We start from the raw sequence: 18,908 nt of genomic DNA, 5'->3' as shown, positions 1-18,908 counted from the left end.
CTGGGGGCAGGTGGTCCTGGGGCCTGGGAGGCCCTCCTTTGGGACGGTGACCCAGCCCCGCAGGTCCCTCCCGGTAACCTCCCCCCATCCTCTCCTCGGCCTGCAGTGGACACGACACCAAAGCACCCCTCCCAGTCGACAGTGTGTCAGAAGGGGACGCCCAATTCTGCCTCAAAAACCAAAGATAAAGTGAACAAGAGAAATGAGCGTGGAGAGACCCGCCTACACCGGGCGGCCATCCGGGGGGACGCCCGGCGTATCAAGGAGCTCATCAGCGAGGGGGCGGACGTCAACGTCAAGGACTTCGCAGGTGAGAGCTCGGAGGGAGGGCCGCGGGGCAGACCCCCTTTTACATAGGATTATTTGCTCTTTCTGTGTGTCCAGAGCTGTGCACTGAGAGGGGAGCGTTTGTGAGACCAGGAGGCCTTCCTGTGTGGAATCCTGGGTTTTCCCACGGCCCTGGGTGTTGGACCCAAACCTAGTTTAGCACCTTTTTTTTTTTTTTTTAAAAAGCGATTTTCCTAAGTTGCATTTTTCCAAAGCCCTGGGAACTGTCCACGGGGCAGCTCTGTGTGCGTGCCGACGTGAGCAGCCGCTCCCCGAGAGGCCTCAGCGCATGCTCACGGAGGCCCTTCCAGACCTGCGGCCGTGGCCACGCTCTGCCTGCTTCCCTGTCTGCAGACGGGGCACATCCTCCCTGTGTGTTGACAGGTGACTTGGGCTGAGGCTTCCCCTTGTGACCCTGTGTTCATTGATCCTGTACCCTTGTCAGCTCGGTGGCCCACGTCACCCTCGCAGATTCTTAGTCTGTAAGGTTAACCGCTAGAGGTCACGAGCAACCCAGAGGCGCCCAAGTAAAGACCAGTCGGCATTTCTAGGCTGGGCGCCCACCAGGCCTCTGTCCTGTCCTTAGCGCTTCCTGAGTGCCACCCAGACGCGGGAGTGACCTTCCTGAGGGTTAAATCACGTACGTGCCGAGTGTCTGTTTCCAGGCTGGACCGCGCTGCACGAGGCCTGCAACCGGGGCTACTACGACGTGGCGAAGCAGCTGCTGGCCGCCGGCGCAGAGGTGAACACCAAGGGCCTGGATGACGACACGCCCTTGCACGACGCCGCCAACAACGGGCACTACAAGGTGGGCGCCTCCCCGCAGACCCCCCGGCAGGCCTGCCATTAGACTGTGCGCTGGTCCGCAGCCACCTGTTTCTCTGTCCTTCCTGTGTGTGGGGTGACCAGGAAGTGAATCTTTGACAGGCCCCGCCTCCCCTCCAGCCCAGCTTTCTCACCCTGGGTCAGCACCTGGGTGGCCTCTCGCCGTCTGTGGCTTGTGTGTCAGGGCCCTGCTCTGGCCACTCAGCTGTGGTCAGCCATTAGGAGGTGAGTGGTCATACCCAGAGGCAGGGGGGCTCTGCCTGTCCTCGTCCCTGTGCTGCTGCCAGACCCGGCAGCCTGGACGGGGGTAGACAACATGGGGTGAGCAGCCCAGGAGCCGTGAGCACCTGGGGCACGGCCCCTTAGGTCCAATGCAGGAGCCGCACGTGTAGGTGAGGGTCTGGCTGCGGTCACCACCACACTGTCCAGGAGGCCCCTGGCCAGAGCTGGGATGGTGCGTGTGATGACACATGGCAGCTGTTTGAGTGCATCTGGTCTGTCGTGGCGGCCCCGCTGGTCACTGTAGGCAGGTGTCAGGGAACCGGCAGTGTGGCCAGTGTGAAAATGACGCGTTGGCGCAGGGAGAGATTGGGAGGTGCTCTGAGCTCAGGATGCCGAGACACCTGGGACACCCGAGTGCTGATTATAGAGCTGACGTCAGGAATTAGTTAACGTTTTAGGGAAGACGATGGCATTATGGGGTTTTCGTTGTTACTGTTTCTTAAGAGCCGTTTTAGAGAAGTATGCTGAAAAACTTTATGAAATATCTGGGATTTGCTAAAAACAACCAGGGCAGGCAGGGACTTCCCTCGTGGTCAGTGCTTAAGAATCCGCCTGCCAACGCAGGGGATGCAGGTTTGATCCCTGGTCAAGGAACTAAGATCCCACATGCCATGGGGCAACTAAGCCCACGCGCCGCAACTAGAGAGAAGCCCACGCACCGCAACGAAAGGTCCCGCCTGCCACAGCTAAGACAGACACGACACAGCCAAAAATTAAAAAAAAAAAAGATACCCGGGGCAGTGGGCAGGTATGGGGTATGGGTGAAATGAGGCTGGCTGGCTGGTAGGTGATGGAGCTGGGAGGGAGAGGGCCACCGCCTGAATCTCCGCTTGTGTAATTGTCTTTAAACTTGTTATTAGGGAGCAGTGAGAGACAATGGACACGTGGCCTCAGGTGTGGGCTCTGCAGAGGGGAGAAGGCTGAGGGCCAGGAGATGGGAGATGACCCAGGACTGTCCGGGTGGGCTGGTGGCCTTCGGGGCTGCATATGGTGGAGACCCTTTCTCGGCCGGAGGGAGGACAGCATTGAGGGGACTTAACCTGCGTTGCTGGTCTCAGAGGGAGGGGCCGTAGCCAGGGAACGTGGTGGCCTGAAGCAGTTGGGGTGTTCGTCGGCTGGCAGACAGCAAGGACACGGGACCAGAGCCCTGACTCTGACCCCAGGATTGTCCAACACTGTGGTGATTTGTCAGAGGGCAGGGGAGCACCTGCCCAGGAAGCAGTGTCCTGCTCCTGCCATGCAGACCCAGGTACACCTGCGTGCAGCCCGGGCTGAAGTGGAGGCCGCCGTCCCGTTTGCCAGGCACCTGGGGGAGGCTGTCGGTTCCGCCCCGGCCACCCGAGTGAAGCGAGGATCGAGATGGAGTGAGTCACACAGAATTCTTTGGTTTCCTGGTGCATCTGAACGTTGTCTGCACTGGACAGTTGCCGTTTGGTGTGCAATAGCAGTATCTATAAACAAGTTGCACTCCTTCGTTAAGAAATACATTATTGCAGGACTTCCCTGGCGGTCCAGTGGTTAAGACTGCACGCTTCCACTGCAGGGGACACGGGTTCAATCCCTGGTTAGAGAACTAAGATCCTGCATGCTGTGTCATGCGGCCTTAAAAAAAAAAGAAGAAATACATTATTGCTAAAAAATGTAACTGTCACCTGAAGCTCCAGGAGTCGTGATCTTTTTGCTGGTGGAGGGTCTGAAATACCGCGAGAACTACCAAAATGTGACACACAGACACCAAGTGAGCAAATGCTGTCGGGGAAATGGCGCCAGTAGACTTGCTGGGTGCAGGGTCGCCACAGACCCTCAGCCTGTAGACAACACGGCATCTGAAGCGCAGTAAAGTGAGGTCTGCTGTCCTTGGCGTTCAGTGGGTCCTGGGCACGGATTAGCGACAGGTGATCTTACTTTCCTGCAATAAACAAACATGCAATAAACCTGCTTGCACACGCTTGGTCTTTGTTTTCTCTACTGTGTGACACGCCCCCGCCCCCACCCCCCCATAAAAGCCTTCCCCCCAAGTTGCAGGAACCCGGCGGCTCGAGAGGAGCAGCCTGTTTGAGTGGTGGGTCTTTGGTGGGAGAGGCCTCGCGGGCAGCGTGAACAGCCTCCACCCCTTGGCCTGGTCGTGCTCAGGCCCTGTGAAGGGGCCGCAGTTGGGCATCGGCATGGTGGCCGCTCAATGTTTCTCAGGGTCCCTGACGGGCCTCTCACTGCTCCGCAGGTGGTGAAGCTGCTGCTCCGGTATGGAGGGAACCCTCAGCAGAGCAACAGGAAGGGCGAGACGCCGCTCAAGGTGGCCAGCTCCCCGACCATGGTGAACCTGCTGCTGGGCAAGGGCACCTACACGTCCAGCGAGGAGAGCTCGGCCGGTCAGTGCTGCGGGGGTGCGGGCTGGGCAGGTGGCGTCACCGCGGTCAGCAGGGCTCTCCCGGCAGCCTCCTTGGATGCCTGCTGCTGACGGGAGCTTCTGGCCCGTGAGGAGTCCCCCCCCTGAGCCGGGATGGGGGGCTTCCGTGCAGGGCCTCCAGCCCCGTGTCTGTGCAGACCTCTCTGTAGCCCCTCTGCCCAGGGCCAGCCTCAACCTGAACTAAGCCAGGTGACGCGCTTGTTGGGCGGGCGCCTTCCCCTCCCCTCCCCAGGTGCCCGCAGCCCCTGCCTGAAGCACCTCTGACCTCCTCCCCCCTGTCCCCGCAGAGAGCTCCGAGGAGGAGGACGACGCCCCATCGTTCGCACCTTCCAGCTCAGTCGACGGCAATAACACGGACTCCGAGTTTGAGAAAGGTCTGAAGCACAAGACTAAGAATCCGGAGCCCCAGAAAACTGTGACCCCCGTCAAGGATGAGTATGAGTTCGACGAGGACGACGAGCAGGACAGAATCCCTCCCGTGGACGACAAACATTTGCTGAAAAAGGATTACAGGAAGGAAACTAAGTCAAATAGTTTTATTTCTATACCCAAAATGGAAGTGAAAAGTTACACTAAAAACAGCACGATTGCACCAAAGAAGGCGTCTCACCGCATCTTGTCGGACACGTCAGACGAGGAGGACGTCGGTGTCGCCGTGGGGACCGGGGAGAAGCTGAGACTCTCGGCTCACACGACACTGCCTGGCAACAAGACACGGGAGCCTTCCAGCTGCAAGCAGCAGCAGGAGAGAACGAAAGTGAAGAAGAAGCGGAAGAAGGAAACCAAGGGCAAGGAAGTGCGGTTTGGGAAGAGGAGCGACAAGTTCTGCTCCTCCGAGTCCGAGAGCGAGTCTTCGGAGAGCGGCGAGGACGGTGGGGGCTCGGCGGGGAGCCCCGGCTGCCTCAAGGAGTCCCCGCTGGTGCTGAAGGACCCTGCCCTGTTCAGCTCCCTGTCCGCCTCCTCCACCTCGTCCCACGGCAGCTCCGCCCCCCAGAAGCATAACCCCAGCCACGCGGACCCACACGCCAAGCACTGGCGGACAGACAACTGGAAAACCATCTCCTCTCCAGCCTGGTCCGAGGTCAGCTCCTTATCAGACTCCACGAGGACGAGACTGAGCAGCGAGTCTGATGGCTCCTCCGAGGGCTCCAGCGTGGAGTCACTGAAGCCGGTCAGGAAGAGGCAGGAGCACAGGAAGAGGGCCGGCCTGCAGGGCGCACTGCCCGATAGGAAGAACTCCTTCCATCCTGGCGGGGACGGCGCCATCCCCAAGCTGGACAAGGAGGGCAAAGTCGTCAAGAAACACAAGACGAAACATAAACACAAAAGCAAGGAGAAGGGGCTGTGCTCCGTCAGCCAGGAGCTGAAGCTGAAGAGCTTCACCTACGAGTACGAGGACTCCAAGCAGAGGGCAGACAAGGCGATCCTCCTGGACGACGTGCCGGCTGAGGGCAAGCTGAAAGGCCTAAAACACGAGAGAGACCCCTGTAAGAAGGAGGAGAAGCTCAGCAAAATGAAGTCGGAGGAGAAGGAGTGGCTCTTCAAGGACGAGATGATCAAGGTCTCCAGAGAGGAGAAGTCGCTCAAGAGAATCAGGGAGCTGAACAAGGACGGGGGCAGGGCCTTCCGGGAGGAGAAGGACCGGTGCAGCAAAGCCGACAAGGAGAAGCTGCTGAAGGAAAAATCTCCAAAAGAGGAAAAGCTGAGGCTCTACAAGGAGGAAAGAAAGAAGAAGTCCAAAGACAGGCCCTCCAAGTTAGAGAAAAAGAATGACTTTAAAGAGGATAAAATTTCAAAAGAGAGGGAGAAGACCTTCAAAGAGGATAAAGAAAAACTCAAAAAAGTGTATAGGGAGGAGTCTGCTTTTGATGAATATTGTAACAAAAGTCAGTTTCTGGAGAATGAAGACACCAAGTTTAGTCTTTCTGATGACCAGGATCGGTGGTTCTCTGACTTGTCGGATTCATCCTTCGATTTCAAAGGGGAAGACAGCTGGGACTCTGCAGTGACAGACTACAGGGACATGAAGAGCGAGTCTGTGGCCAGGCTGATCCTGGAGACGGTGAAAGAGGACAGTAGGGAGAAGAGGCGGGAGAACAAGGCCCGGGAGAAGCGCACGGACAGGGACATCTTCTCTCGGAAGAAGGACAGGGACTGCCTGGAACGGGGCTCGGAGCGGAGGAGAGAGCACGCTGCCGACAGGTACAGGGCCGTGCCCGGCTACCTCTGCGAGAAGGACAGGAGGAGGCGGGAGTGTGCGGAAGGCGGCCGGGACAGGAAGGAGCCCCCCGAGGCCGCCAAGGAGCGGAGAGATGGCCGCGCAAAGCCCGAGGAGGCGCACAGGGAGGACCTGAAGGAGTGCGGCTGCGAGGGAGTCTTCAAGGACAGGCCCGACTGCGACTTCGGGAAGAGCCTGGAGCCCTGGGAGAGGCACCACCCGGCGAGAGAGAAGGAGAGGAAGGAGAGGCTAAAGCTGGAGAAGCACAAAGAGAAGTCCAGTGACAAGGACAGAAACGAAAGACTGATGCTTGAGAAGTGTCAGAAGGACAAAGAACTTGATAAGTGTTTCAAAGAGAAAAAGGACGCCAAGGAAAAGCATAAAGACGTGCACAGCAAAGACAAAGAGAGAAAAGCATCTCTCGACCAAGGTAAAGACAAACGGGAGAAGACTTTCCCCGGAATTCTCTCCGAGGACTTCTCTGAAAAGAAAGATGAAAAGAAGGGTAAAGAGAAAAGCTGGTACATTGCAGACATATTCACTGATGAAAGCGAAGATGAAAAAGATGACTACGCGGTGAGCGGATTCAAAGTCGGGGAGGCCGGCGAGGGGCGGGGGGATGGCCCCCCCGAGAGGGAGGACGGGCGGGAGCCGCACCCCCCCGACAGGCACCGGAAGCACTCGGCCGACAGGCAGCATGCGGAGAAGCAGAAAGACAAAGAAATCAGAGAGAAGAAGAAGGAGAAGGGCGCCACAGACGGGGGGAAGGACAAGAAAGAAAAAACCTTGGAAAAGCACAAAGAGAAGAAGGATAGAGAGTCCACGGAAAAATACAAGGACAGGAAGGACCGAGCGTTGGTGGACTCCACGCAGGACAAGAGGAACAAGCAGAGGCTCCCCGAGAAGGGGGAGAAGAGGCCCCCTGTGGAGGACAAGGCCAAGAGCAGGCACCGGGAGAGGGCGGACCGGGAGCAGGGCCGCGAGAGGAAGGCGAGCAAGGGCACCGACGCGGAGAAGAGCCTGCTGGAGCGGCTGGAGGAGGCGGCGCTGCAGGACTTGCGCGAGGACTCCAACGACAAGGCCAGCGACGCGTCGTCGGACGGCTTCCCCGACCGCGGCCACGACCCGGGCCTCGGCGCCCTCCTGGAGGCGCCCTTCCCGGAGCCCCCGGAGGAGCGGGCGCGGGAGAGGGAGCGGCACCGGCACGCCTCGTCCTCCTCCAAGAAGAGCCATGACCGAGAGCGGGTCAGGAAAGACAAACCCGAGAAGAAGGAGAAGAGCGACGACTGCAAGGACACGGGCGGCCGGAAGGACAGCAGCCAGTACGAGAAGGAGGTCCTGGAGGCCGACACTTACGGCCTCTCCTACGGCAGCATCAAGGCCGACGCAGAGGACGAGTTAGAGAAAACCATCGAGTTGTTTTCTACCGAAAAGAAGGAGAAAAATGATCCTGAAAGAGAACCTCCCAAGAAGGTAGAGAAGGAACTGAGGCCTTACGGCTCTAGCACCGTGAGCCTCCTGAAGGAGAAGAGGCGGCGGGAGAAGCACCGGGAGCGGTGGCGGGACGAGAAGGAGCGGCACCGGGACCGGCACGGGGACGGGCCCCCGCGGCACCACCGGGAGGAGCTCAAGCCCGCGGCCAGGGACAAGGACAACCCTCCCGGCTCCTTCCGAGACAAGCCCAAGGACGAGGGCGGGAAGCTTGGCGAGGCCAAGCTGAAGGAGAAGGTCAAGGAGAATCTGGAGAAGGACAAGGGCGACCCCGTAAAGCTGAGCAACGGGAACGACAAGCTCCTTCCGGTCAGAGACCCCGGTAAGAAAGACGTCCGGCCGCGGGAGAAGCTCCTGGGCGACGGGGACCTGATGATGACGAGCTTCGAGCGGATGCTCTCCCAGAAGGACCTGGAGATCGAGGAGCGCCACAAGCGGCACAAGGAGAGGATGAAGCAGATGGAGAAGCTGCGCCACCGGTCTGGTGACCCCAAGCTCAAGGACAAGGCCAGGCCCGCCGAGGACGGGCGGAAGAAGGGCCTGGACGGCCCGCCGAAGAAGCCGCTGGGGCTGGACCCTGCCCCGAAGGACAGGAAGCTCAAGGAGTCAGCCCCTGCCACCCCTGCTGCCGAGAACAAGCCCCACCCGGGACCCGCCGTGGACCCCCGAGACTGGCTGGCAGGCCCCCACATGAAAGAGGTCTTGCCCGCTTCCCCCAGGCCGGACCATGGCCGGCCCACCGGGGTCCCCACCCCCGCCTCGGTGGTGTCCTGCCCCAGCTACGAGGAGGCCATGCACACGCCCCGGACCCCGTCCTGCAGCGCCGACGACTACCCCGACCTCATGTTCGACTGCACAGACCCCCAGCCCGTGTCCAGCACGTCAGCCAGCGCCTGCTCGCCCTCCTTCTTTGACAGGTTCTCCGTGGCCGCCAGCGGGACTTCAGAAACACCGGGCCAGACACCTACGAGGCCGCTGTGCGCGAACCTTTACCGCTCGGTGTCTGTGGACATCAGGAGGACCCCTGAGGAAGAGTTCGGACTCGGGGACAAGCTGTTCAGACAGCAGAGCGTCCCTGCGGCGCCCAGCTACAGCTCGCCGGGGCAGCACCCGGAGGACAAGGCCCTGGGGCCCCCAGCACCCACCGAGAAGTTCGCCTGCTTGTCTCCGGGGTATTACTCCCCGGACTATGGCATCCCCTCCCCCAAAGCGGACGCCTTGCACTGTCCGCCTGCGGCCGCAGCCAACATCACCCCATCCCCAGAGGGTGCCTTCTCCGGCTTACCGACGAAGTCCCCCCCTTCACACAGAGACGAGCTCTTGGCCCCGTCCATGGAGGGGGCCCTTCCCCCTGACCTTGGCATTCCCCTGGATGCCACGGAGGACCAGCAGGCCACCGCGGCCATCATCCCCCCGGAGCCCAGCTTCCTGGAGCCCCTGGACGAGGGCCCTTTCAGCACCGTCATCACAGAGGAGCCGGTCGAGTGGGCGCACCCCGCCACCGTGGAGCAGGGCCTCCCCTCTGGCCTCATCGGGGGCACCCCCGAAAACCCCGCCAGCTGGCCCGTGGGGTCCGACCTGCTGCTGAAGTCCCCACAGAGATTCCCGGAGTCCCCGAAACACTTCTGCTCTGCCGAGTCTCTCCACCCGGAGCCCCCTTACCCGGTGTCGCCTGTCTCATACCCTCTGTCGGTCCCCGAGCCGGGACTGGAAGTCAAGGACGAGGCCGGGGAAGCAGTCCCGGCCGCGGTCTCTGCTTTAGAAGAGCCAGCCGCGTTTGCCCCTCCCTCCAGGCTGGAGTCCTTCTTCAGTAACTGCAAGTCCCTTCCGGAAGCGCCCCCCGACGCGCCCCCCGAGCCTGCGTGTGTGACGGCCGTGGCTCAGGTGGAGGCCCTGGGTCCCCTGGAGAACAACTTCCTGGAAAGTGGTCACAACCTGTCTGCCCTCGGCCAGGTGGAGCCGGTGCCCTGGCCCGGTGCCTTCCCCGCCACCGAGGATGACCTCGACCTGGGGCCTTTCTCGCTGCCGGAGCTTCCTCTCCAGACGAAGGATGTTTCCGATGTCGAAGCAGAGCCTGTGGAAGAGAGTCCTCTCGTTCCTCTGGACAACGCCCCTGCGCTCCCGAGCGGCGGGGATGTCTCTGTGGCAGCTGCTGAGGAACAGCGGGTGCTGCCTCCTGACCAGGTGGCCGCCCGGCTCACAACCGAGCCTGCGCCTGAGCCCCCAGAGGAGCCGAAACCAGTCGCGCTGCCCGAGGCCACAGTGGAGGCCGGGGCCGGGCCGGAGGGGAGGGCCCCCGAGGACTCCGACCCTGGCTCTGGGCCCACGCCAGCCCCCTCAGAGCAGCATCCACCGGGGAGTGGGGACGAGCAGGCCGAGGGCCCAGACCCCTCGGCCACGCCCCACAGTGCTCCCGACGCCCCCGGGGACGGCTCGGCCCAGGCCCGCGCAGCGGATGGGGCCGGCCCCCAGGACAGTGCCGGGCTCGAGGGGCCTCCGGACGGCGTCCAGCCTGAAGCCCCCGAACCGGAACCCAAACCGACAGCCGAAGCCCCAAAGGCGCCCAAGGTGGAGGAGATCCCCCAGCGCATGACCAGGACCCGGGCCCAGATGCTGGCCAACCAGCAGAAGCAGAGCTCGCCGCCCACCGAGAAGGAGGCTGCGGCCGCGCCCACCCCCAGGGCCAAGGGCCGCGGCTCTGAGGATGACGACCCCCAGGCCCAGCACCCGCGCAAACGCCGCTTCCAGCGCTCCAGCCAGCAGCTGGCCCAGCAGATGCACACGTCCACGCGTCAGACGCGGGAGGTGATCCAGCAGACGCTGGCTGCCATCGTGGACGCCATCAAGCTGGACGACATCGAGCCTTACCACAGCGACAGGTCCAACCCGTACTTCGAGTACCTGCAGATCAGGAAGAAGATTGAGGAGAAGCGCAAGATCCTCTGCTACATCAGCCCGCAGGCGCCCCAGTGCTACGCCGAGTACGTCACCTACACCGGCTCCTACCTCTTGGACGGCAAGCCACTCAGCAAGCTGCACATCCCCGTGGTGAGTGCCTGCCCGGGCGGGGGGCGCCCCCCAGGCCCAGGACCCGCTGCGCTGTCCTCCCTGTCATTCTCCGTCTGCCCCATGGCGGCTCCCACCCAGTCCGCGTGCTTGGACCTTGGCTGACCCAGGCTCCACCCACGTGGGGCACGCCTGGCCCCCTCTCTGGTTCAGTGCCCCCGCAGCCCGAGGGCTCCCCAGACTCCAACCCTGGCCCCCAGCGGCCCCACGGTGCCAACCCAAGGCCCGAGCCCAGACCTTTTCCTCTAGAGGCCTGAGGGCACCTCTCCTGCCTCCTCAGAGCAGGTCCTTCCTCGGGTTTCCGGGCTTCCCCACCTGCCCAGTCAGGCCCACGCCCCGCCTCTCGGCCGTCTGTTCGCGTGCCCCCTCCCCTGGGTGGTTCGCCCCACGTCTGTGCAGACGTGACCTGTCCGAGCCCCGCCGCGCACACCCCACTGCCTCTTCACGCCCAGACGCGGGCCGTTGGCAGGTCCTGCCACACGAAGAAAGCCACGCGGGGAGCGCGCATCCTCCACGTGCTGCTGCCCCGCCCGCCCCCCCAGGCAGCAGGCACAGGCGTTGCGGCCAGTAAAGCTGATCTCAGCCACCTGTGCTCAGTGGTAGCCAGAGCTGCCCCGGCCCCCAGGCTTCACGGTGCTGCCCAGGTGCTGCCCATCCACAGCTGTGTGGCGGACTTGCCTCAGTTTTTGACCAGCCCACCCCACCCCACCCCACCCCACCCCACCCCACCCCCCCCCCCACCGCCGTGAGGAAAAAAAGCCCAGCTTTCGGCTTGTTCTGTCTCTCGGGCCTGGGAGAAGCCCCCGTAACGGTCGTCGGTGCTGCATGGGATGCGTCCTGCGCTCAGACCTCGGCCTGCGCCGCCTGTTCCCAGGCAGGAAGTGGAGCCGAGAGGGGGAGCTCGAGGCACTGGATGCAGGGGAACCTGGCCTGGGATCCCTGGTCAGTGAGACTTTGCTGCTGTTTGGTTTCAGTAACTAAAATTTAGACAAACAGCACCGTGGCCCCCTAGAACATTTGGAAACTAGAGAGAAAGCCGTGCTCCTGCCTCCCCCTGGACCCCCGCCACCCGAGTTCACCCCGCAGCAGCCTGTGCGTCTCCTGGAGCTCAGCCCTTTCTAGCGGCGGGCTCCGTTCTAGCGGCGGGCTCTGGTTCACAGCCTGTCGCCCCGCAGCCAGGCCCAGGCTGTTGGGGGTGAGGGCAGGCCGAGGCCTCATTCCCACACCCTCTGGAGCCGGGGAGGGTGAAATGGAGGTGACCTCACACCCACAACAGCCCCAAACAAGACCCCTATACAGAGACCACCGCAGGCGCCCAAGAGGCAAGGGGAGGCCGGCGCCCTGGGCCCCCGGGGCATGATGGGCAGGACGTGCAGCCAAAGAGACCCGGCTGGGTGGCTTCATCTCAGGTTTTGAGAATTTTGGACCGAAAAGTTGGAAGAGAGCATGTACCTTGAGCTTGGGCCTCGAGTCCAGCCCCTCAGAGGGTCTTGTCTGTGGCGGCCACTGTACCGTGGGCATTATTCCTCCCCTCCAGCCCGAGGTTGTGGCCACATGAGCCACCGCACCCTACTTGGCCTCGGCCACCCGGGAGGGGCTCCTCGGCAGTCCCGTGCTTCCTGGCCCCACGAGAGGCTCCAGCCCGTATCTGGTGCTGTTGTGACACGCTTCCTGTGTGTTTTGGAAGCACCGGCTTCTTCTCCTGGGAGAAGCGCCCTCCTGGGTTCAGGGGTGGCCTCCGGCATCTGGGGGTAGTGCCCCGGCGAGCCCTCTCCCTCACTGACGCCCTGGGAAGAGGGGCGGGCCCAGTTGTCCTGTTCGTGTGGCTTCTGGGCAGCTGTGTCCCAGTGGGTCTCAGGGTGCGTGAAGCCCACGGTAAACAGAGGACACCCTGCCCCTCCTCCATCCCCTCTTGGCTGCGCAAGGGCCGAGGTGCAGATGCCCTCTGTTCTTAGCTTCCCTCGCCTCCCCCATCTCTGCCGCTCCCTCCCCGGCCACCCTCCTCCCAGCCACACGGGGGGGGGGGGGGGGAGGGGGGACGGGCGCTCGCTCACCTACTCTTGGGGACAGGCATCCCCCAGCGCGTCCACGTCTTCATGGGACCGTGGTCTCCGGGGTGACTCCTGCAAGTGGGGCGGCTGGGGTGATTCACGGCCCCCGCTGACCCCCGTCTCCCCCTGTGACTGCAGATCGCGCCCCCTCCCTCCCTGGCGGAGCCCCTGAAGGAGCTGTTCAAGCAGCAGGAGGCCGTGCGTGGGAAGCTGCGCCTGCAGCACAGCATCGAGCGGGTAAGCGGGCAGCCGCGGGCCCAGTGCGCCCGGCCCGGGTGGCTCTCAGCTCACCAGCCCCTCTCTTCCAGGAGAAGCTGATCGTCTCCTGCGAACAGGAGATCCTGCGGGTTCACTGCCGGGCGGCGAGGACCATCGCGAACCAGGCGGTGCCATTCAGCGCCTGCACCATGCTGCTGGACTCGGAGGTGTACAACATGCCGCTCGAGAGCCAGGTGGGCGTCCGGGTGAGAGGGCCTGCGGGGGGCTGGAGCGGCGCTGGGGTCACGGGCCCCCGGAGACTCACGTGCGGTCTGCCCGCGCAGCGGGCGGAGCTGCTGCACCAGGGCTTCCTCACCGAAGGCCCCAGAGAGGCTTGTCACGCTGGGGACCACAGGGCTGCTGCCCCCGACGGGCACGCGGGCCCAGGGCGCGCCCAGCAGTTGGACACACGGTGTGCCTTGTCTGTCCACCAGAGTCCAGGCCGCCTCCCTCCGCCCCCAGGGCTGTGTTTGTCCCATGAGGTCACACCCTTCCCCAGCCGACTGCTGTGCTGTCCCTGTGGTACCTGTGCTCCTGAGGGCCCCACCCATCGGCTGACACGCTGGAGATCTAAAATGTGCAGAAAGCAAGTTGATTCCCGTCCTCCCTGATGTTCTCTCCTCCCCCGCAGCCACTGTGACTCTCAGCCCAGAGCGTGTCATTCTGGGCCAGGCCTCGGTGCTGAGTTCCCTTCTGACGGAGGCCCCTAGTGACCCCAGGCCCACAGGTGGATCACATAGACCCCTGGGTGTCTGAGCAGCATTCCCAGGTTGGCCGCATGGTGACGTACGGTGGTTCAGTTAAACCTGATTTCTTTTTAGTGCATTAAAGAGTCCTCACACGTAGCCTTTAAGGATACCTCTTTAAGTTTCTACTTGAACGTACTACGCATAGCAACGAATTTGCCCTAAAGCAAAAACATTTGTCCACAAAGTATTTTAGGGATTGGGTGGAAGCTTTGCTTTTTTTGATATTTGCATCTGAAAGAAAAAAGAATCTGCTCCCCTTTAAGGGATTGCTGGGTTTCCTCTGAATGTCAAGGAGACGACAGACAGGACTCTCAGGCTGCAGCCTCCTCCCCTCAAGCCCCTTTGTAGTGGGGCCTGGGCTTTCCCCAGGCAGGTGGTTGCGTGTGGCTGGGCGAGAGAGAGACTTTCCCGCCCCGAGACCCGGGAGGCCCTGCAAACCCAGCCGGCAAGAGCCTGTGGGGACCTACTGCTCCCCGAGGCTGCCCTGCCTGTAAACCACAGTCCACTGTGGGCGGCCTGCAGCCACCCCAGGCCTCGCAGACGTCCTGTCAAAGGAAAAGTCACTGCCGCTTTTTACCCTCGCCAGCTCGCCCTGGGGCCTCCCCAGGAGACGGAGACGGAGGGGAGCCTGAACGCGCCGCCGGGGTCCTGGGTCACCACAGGGCAGCTCCCCCCACGGACGGCGTGGAGAGCTGGTGGGGGAGGGAGCCCTTGACCGGGTGACCCGGGGCTTGGCGTGCCAGGCCCACCCCTCCCGGACGCCCACACGTGCTTCACTCTCCCGCCAGGGTGATGAGAACAAGTCAGTGCGGGACCGGTTCAACGCCCGCCAGTTCATCTCCTGGCTGCAGGACGTGGACGACAAGTATGACCGCATGAAGGTGAGCCCCGGCCCCGGCGGCGGCGGCGGGGCCAGGGCTCTTCTGGGCGGGGGCGGCAGGGCCGTGTTCGGAGGAGGCAGCTTCAGACTCGCTCTGAGCCCAGCTGGCAGTGAGGGAGCCGAGGCCTCCCCGCCCCCATGTTGCCTCTTAGAGTGTCTTCCCTCCTGTCCAGGTGTGCGGGGAGCAGCTCCTGTCACCAGCTGGCGGTCAGACCTCTGTGGGACCCCACCTTGAGCCCTCCTCAAAGGTCACAGCATCCACCCATCACCCCTGCCCCTGGCTGTGCTGACCAGTGCAGCGGGCAGAGGATGGGGGGGAGATAGAGAGAGATTAGCAAGTAAGAAGCAAGTCCTTGTCTGCAGGTGCGAGGGTTGCACCCGGGGTCCCCCGTGAACACTGACCGGCAGTGACATGCCCGTTACAGAATTAACACCTAGAAGCCGGCACCACCGGGAAGCCCCAGGAGGCAGGGCCCGCTGCGTGGAGCTGATGGAGGCGTGACCCAGGCTCCTGCGCTGGGCTGCCAGCCTCACCCCTTGCCTCAGTGACCCTGCCTCCGGCACTGCGGCAGCGCACCCAGAGGGGCAGCCAGGAGGCCAGAGGCCAGAGCAGAGAGGAACCAGCCTACAGGGCGTTCAGGCCCAGCTGAGGCCGGGTCCAGGCCGTGTTTCTAACAAGCTGCAAAGGTGACCGTTCGGGGGTCCCACGGTCACTCCTCCCACCACCAGCCAGCCTGAAGGGAGCTGCACGGGAAACTTACAAGAGAGAAAAAATTTCTGACCAAAGCAAAGTTAGATTTGGTGCATTACAAAGACAACGTTAAGTCTCATTTCCTTAACGTGCCAAGAACTTACAAACCAATAAGAAAAATAGATGGATAGAAAAAGGAATTGGTGAAGTACGGAGAGTGCAGGGGCACGAAACGGCCACCCGCGTGGCCACTGGTCTCAGAGCACAGGGTGGACGAGGTCCTATTCAGGAGACAGGCTGCCCACCCTCAGTTCCTGCAGCCCTGGGACAACTCTCCGGACATGCTGGTCATGTTTCAGGGGTTTAGCCCAACAAACAATTTCATTTTAGTAACTGAAAACTCAGGGGTACGTACAATTCTAGTCAAGAACGCTTTAAATTAGGTGAAAGCAGCTGGACTCCTGAGGGTGTCTGAGCTGTCACGCCTTTTGTTCAAGCCTCCCTGAGGATGACAAGCGGCCCAGGCATGCCGAGGAGGACACGGCTGGCCGCTGGGGCATGTGGGGCTTGTTTCCAGAACACTTTTTTTAACTGAACTATTTTAAGCAAATCAGAAATTGTGATACCTGGCCCTGCATGCTCGTGTGCACGTCGAAGAAAATAAGATGATCTTCCTGCACACTGTCACTCCGTTAACTCTGTCCATATGAAGGCTGGTCTTTCGCCTGCTGTGCTGTGTCACCCGCCTTGTACCCCAAACGCCGCCCCCGCCCCCCCCACGTGCTGTTGGTAACCCAGGTACCGTCATTATTTCAGTTTCAACATTCTCCCTTCTCAACATGAAGTACAGAGTACGCCTTTAGTAGTATAACCGTTTACCTTACTTAGTACGCCTAAGAGTAAACACGTGAACATTAATTTTTAAAAACTAACCAAGTGCATTTCTAAAAGGCATAATTTCCACTGTGAGTGCAAATGAAGCCAATGTCACCAACCATAAATAAGATAAATGGAAAATGAAAACAGAAGAGCAAAGAAAGCTATTATGAGTTCTGACTAGAGGCTGTGCTGAAACCCCCAGGGTGGGGGCACAGAGCAGGGACGATGGACAGACCCCCGTGTGGTCAGCAAGGCCACTCACCGCGCAGGACGAGACCCAGACGCAAGAGGTCGTCCTGAGGCCAGAGCGCGAACGGGTCCCCCGCCCCGACCTCCCGGGAGGCGCTGCGGCAGGGGGAATGGGTGCGGGGGGCGGCCGGGGTCTTGCCTCCCCTCCCCTCACCTGCTGCGTTTCCCGCGTAGACGTGTCTCCTGATGCGGCAGCAGCACGAGGCCGCGGCCCTCAACGCTGTGCAGAGGATGGAGTGGCAGCTGAAGGTGCAGGAGCTGGACCCCGCCGGGCACAAGTCCCTGTGTGTGAACGAGGTGCCGTCCTTCTACGTGCCCATGGTCGACGTCAACGACGACTTCGTGCTCCTTCCGGCCTGATGCGGTGGGACAGCTGCCCGGGTCACAGGCGAGCCCCCCAGTCCGCCGCCGAGTCCGGGCGGTGGAAGGAGACCACGTCCCCGGTGGGGACATCCAGGGAGAAGCCCGCGCTGGGCCCCCGGCGTGCGGCTCTCTCACACCCGCCGCCGCGGGAGGACGCAGGAGCCGGGGACGCGGGCACGGACACCGACACGGCAGCCTCAGGCTCTTTTCCGGCGGCTGCACAGGCATCTCAGGAGCTGCAGGATGGAGAGCGTTTTTTTAAATTCCTTGTTTCATTTCTGATCGACTAAAGAGAATAAAAGTTAAGGCGTCCACCCCTCACCAACAGCGGCCTCCGGGTCAGAGGGTGGGGAGAGCTTCGGGCCGGCAGCCGTCCTGTCGCCACGAAGCTGCCGACGGTGCCAGCCCGAGATCTGGGCTGGGACGCCGGGCCGGGTGAGGGCCTGGCTGCGCCACCCGCCCGCCCGCCTCACAGGGACACGCAGGCAGGACTCCGGGTTGTGTTTTTAATGGAGTCAAATCCACGTGGTTTGTATATTTTTTCCTTTAATCTTGGGCATTTTGTTTCTCTTTCTGAGAACATAACTTGAAACACTACAGAGCCAATAATCATATAAAAAGTGTACCCGTAAACGCTGTACAGTTTTATACACGTTCACAATGTACTTTTGCTGCCTTCTAGATAATTTATTTTGCAACACATTACTGCACAGTTGTAAATAACTTATGTACTGTAACATCACTTCAGTTATGTGTAAAGAAATAAATAAATTAATTAAATGCTCTTTGTACACGACAGCCCCCTCAGGAGGGTGGACGTGGCTGTGAGGGGAGGGTTCCCGCCCTGGAAATCCCACTGTCTTCCACTTTTTTTCCTACCAAATGAGTAGCTTATAATTTTGAAACAAACATACTCACCCCCGGCTTTCCTGCCCTCCACTCAACGGACGACTGGGGCTGCTGGCCAGGACGGCACGGGTTACCCAGAGGCTCTTTCCCAGGGCCCATCAGAGCGGGCAGGAGACGGGCGGGTCGTGTGCTGGGGCAGCAGGTCCCCTGGGTGGCACGGCTATGGAGGGACCACTGTCTCCCGACTCCCCGTGGGGCTGCCACGTGGGAGTCCCCACCCGGGATGTGTGTTCCGCCTGAAAACCAGCTCGCGGGGCAGGAGTCAGAGATCTGAGCCCAGCGTGACCTGGGGTCTGTGCTCCTCTCTGAGGGGGGTGCGCACAGGGCCAGGCTGGGGGCCCGTTCTGAGCAGAGGCATCCGTCCTGCCTGCTCCATCCACAATTCCCGTCCAACGGCTGGCTCGAGCTGGAGGGCAAGGGGTGGAGGCTGCAGGGCCAGGCAGGGCGTCAGGGGTGGCCCTAGCCCTTGCTGGAGTCCTCGGGCACCTCGCTCCCTCCCCCGTGCTTCCTGTACCTGGCACAGGCGGGAGCTGCAGACGTGACCCCACTTGGGAGTGAGAACCCAGCCCTGTGCCAGCAGCATGCCTCACAGAGCAGCCTTGACGGTGCCCCAGACCAGCTGGAGGTGGTTTCCTCTTTCTGGAATGCCTGGCCCGACCCAAGCTCTCGGTTTCTGCCTCGGAGACGCCCCGACTCTGCATTCCCCTTTGTGCGAATCCCTGCCCCCCACCGCCACGGCCGGTCCCACCTCGAGTGACCCTGGGGCGGGGCCAGAGCCTTCACTGCCCAGCGTCTTTCTAAACAGCATGAATTAGGTCACACCTGTTCATCTGGCACATCCTGGCGTCAGCAACTTCAGGCCACCCCGCAGAGACCCTGCACTCAGAGAGGTCCCGCCCATTGTAGGTGCTGGTCCTGCTGCAGCAAGCGTGTCTGGAGGTGTACCCCATGCTCTGGCGTGTCTATACCACAATGATATTGTGACATCATGACGTCCCTTTCCTGGCTCCGCGTGGGACTTCCTGCCATGAGAGACAATGGCACAGATGCTCTCGTCACGTGGCTGTGCAGTGGTGGGCCCCAGAGAACAAAAAGGGATTAGTATCCAGGATATAAATAGAGAACCCGTAAAACTCAACTGCAAAAAAAAAAAAAAAAAATTTCAAAAATGGGCAAAGGGCTTGAATAGTCCTTTCCCCAAAGAAGATATACAAATGGTCAATAAGCTCATGAACAAACGCTCAACATCACTAATCACTAGGG

General features: G+C 61.4%; 1 protein-coding gene and 2 long non-coding RNA genes across 7 annotated transcripts in view; 1 reads left to right on the top strand and 2 right to left on the bottom strand.

Annotated features, from left to right (window-relative positions):
• The window catches only part of LOC114883789 (ankyrin repeat domain-containing protein 11-like), a 31,859-nt gene extending 14,334 nt beyond the window's left edge, over window positions 1–17,525 (top strand). For 2 of the 5 annotated variants that reach the window (XM_029201938.1, XM_029202104.1), the window contains 8 exons: window positions 107–310; window positions 993–1,135; window positions 3,656–3,803; window positions 4,129–10,598; window positions 12,806–12,904; window positions 12,976–13,119; window positions 14,463–14,555; window positions 16,548–17,525. In XM_029201938.1, the coding sequence (XP_029057771.1) occupies window positions 107–310; window positions 993–1,135; window positions 3,656–3,803; window positions 4,129–10,598; window positions 12,806–12,904; window positions 12,976–13,119; window positions 14,463–14,555; window positions 16,548–16,733 (7,487 nt within the window). In that variant the 3' untranslated portion in view covers window positions 16,734–17,525. Of the gene's footprint in view, window positions 1–106; window positions 311–992; window positions 1,136–3,655; window positions 3,804–4,128; window positions 10,599–12,805; window positions 12,905–12,975; window positions 14,556–14,727; window positions 14,893–16,547 lie in introns of all 5 variants that reach the window. The other 3 variants (XR_003790682.1, XR_003790689.1, XM_029202018.1) reach the window with 2 other exon arrangements.
• Window positions 1,184–4,691, bottom strand: LOC114883911. The gene is made up of 3 exons (XR_003790734.1): window positions 4,452–4,691; window positions 4,168–4,337; window positions 1,184–3,343 (listed from the first exon to the last, which is right to left on the bottom strand). It is a non-coding gene; the product is annotated as an uncharacterized LOC114883911 (long non-coding RNA).
• On the bottom strand, window positions 11,612–13,111 carry LOC114883940. The gene is made up of 3 exons (XR_003790739.1): window positions 12,959–13,111; window positions 12,671–12,739; window positions 11,612–12,403 (listed from the first exon to the last, which is right to left on the bottom strand). It is a non-coding gene; the product is annotated as an uncharacterized LOC114883940 (long non-coding RNA).
• Window positions 17,526–18,908: the final 1,383 nt, after the last annotated feature.

This window comes from Monodon monoceros, unplaced genomic scaffold, assembly GCF_005190385.1.
Source record: "Monodon monoceros isolate NGI ecotype Baffin Bay Population unplaced genomic scaffold, NGI_Narwhal_1 Contig4080_ctg1, whole genome shotgun sequence".
Lineage (NCBI taxonomy): Eukaryota > Metazoa > Chordata > Mammalia > Artiodactyla > Monodontidae > Monodon > Monodon monoceros.
Note: the sequence above shows the minus strand (reverse complement) of the source record. Positions and strands in the feature narration are given on the sequence as shown.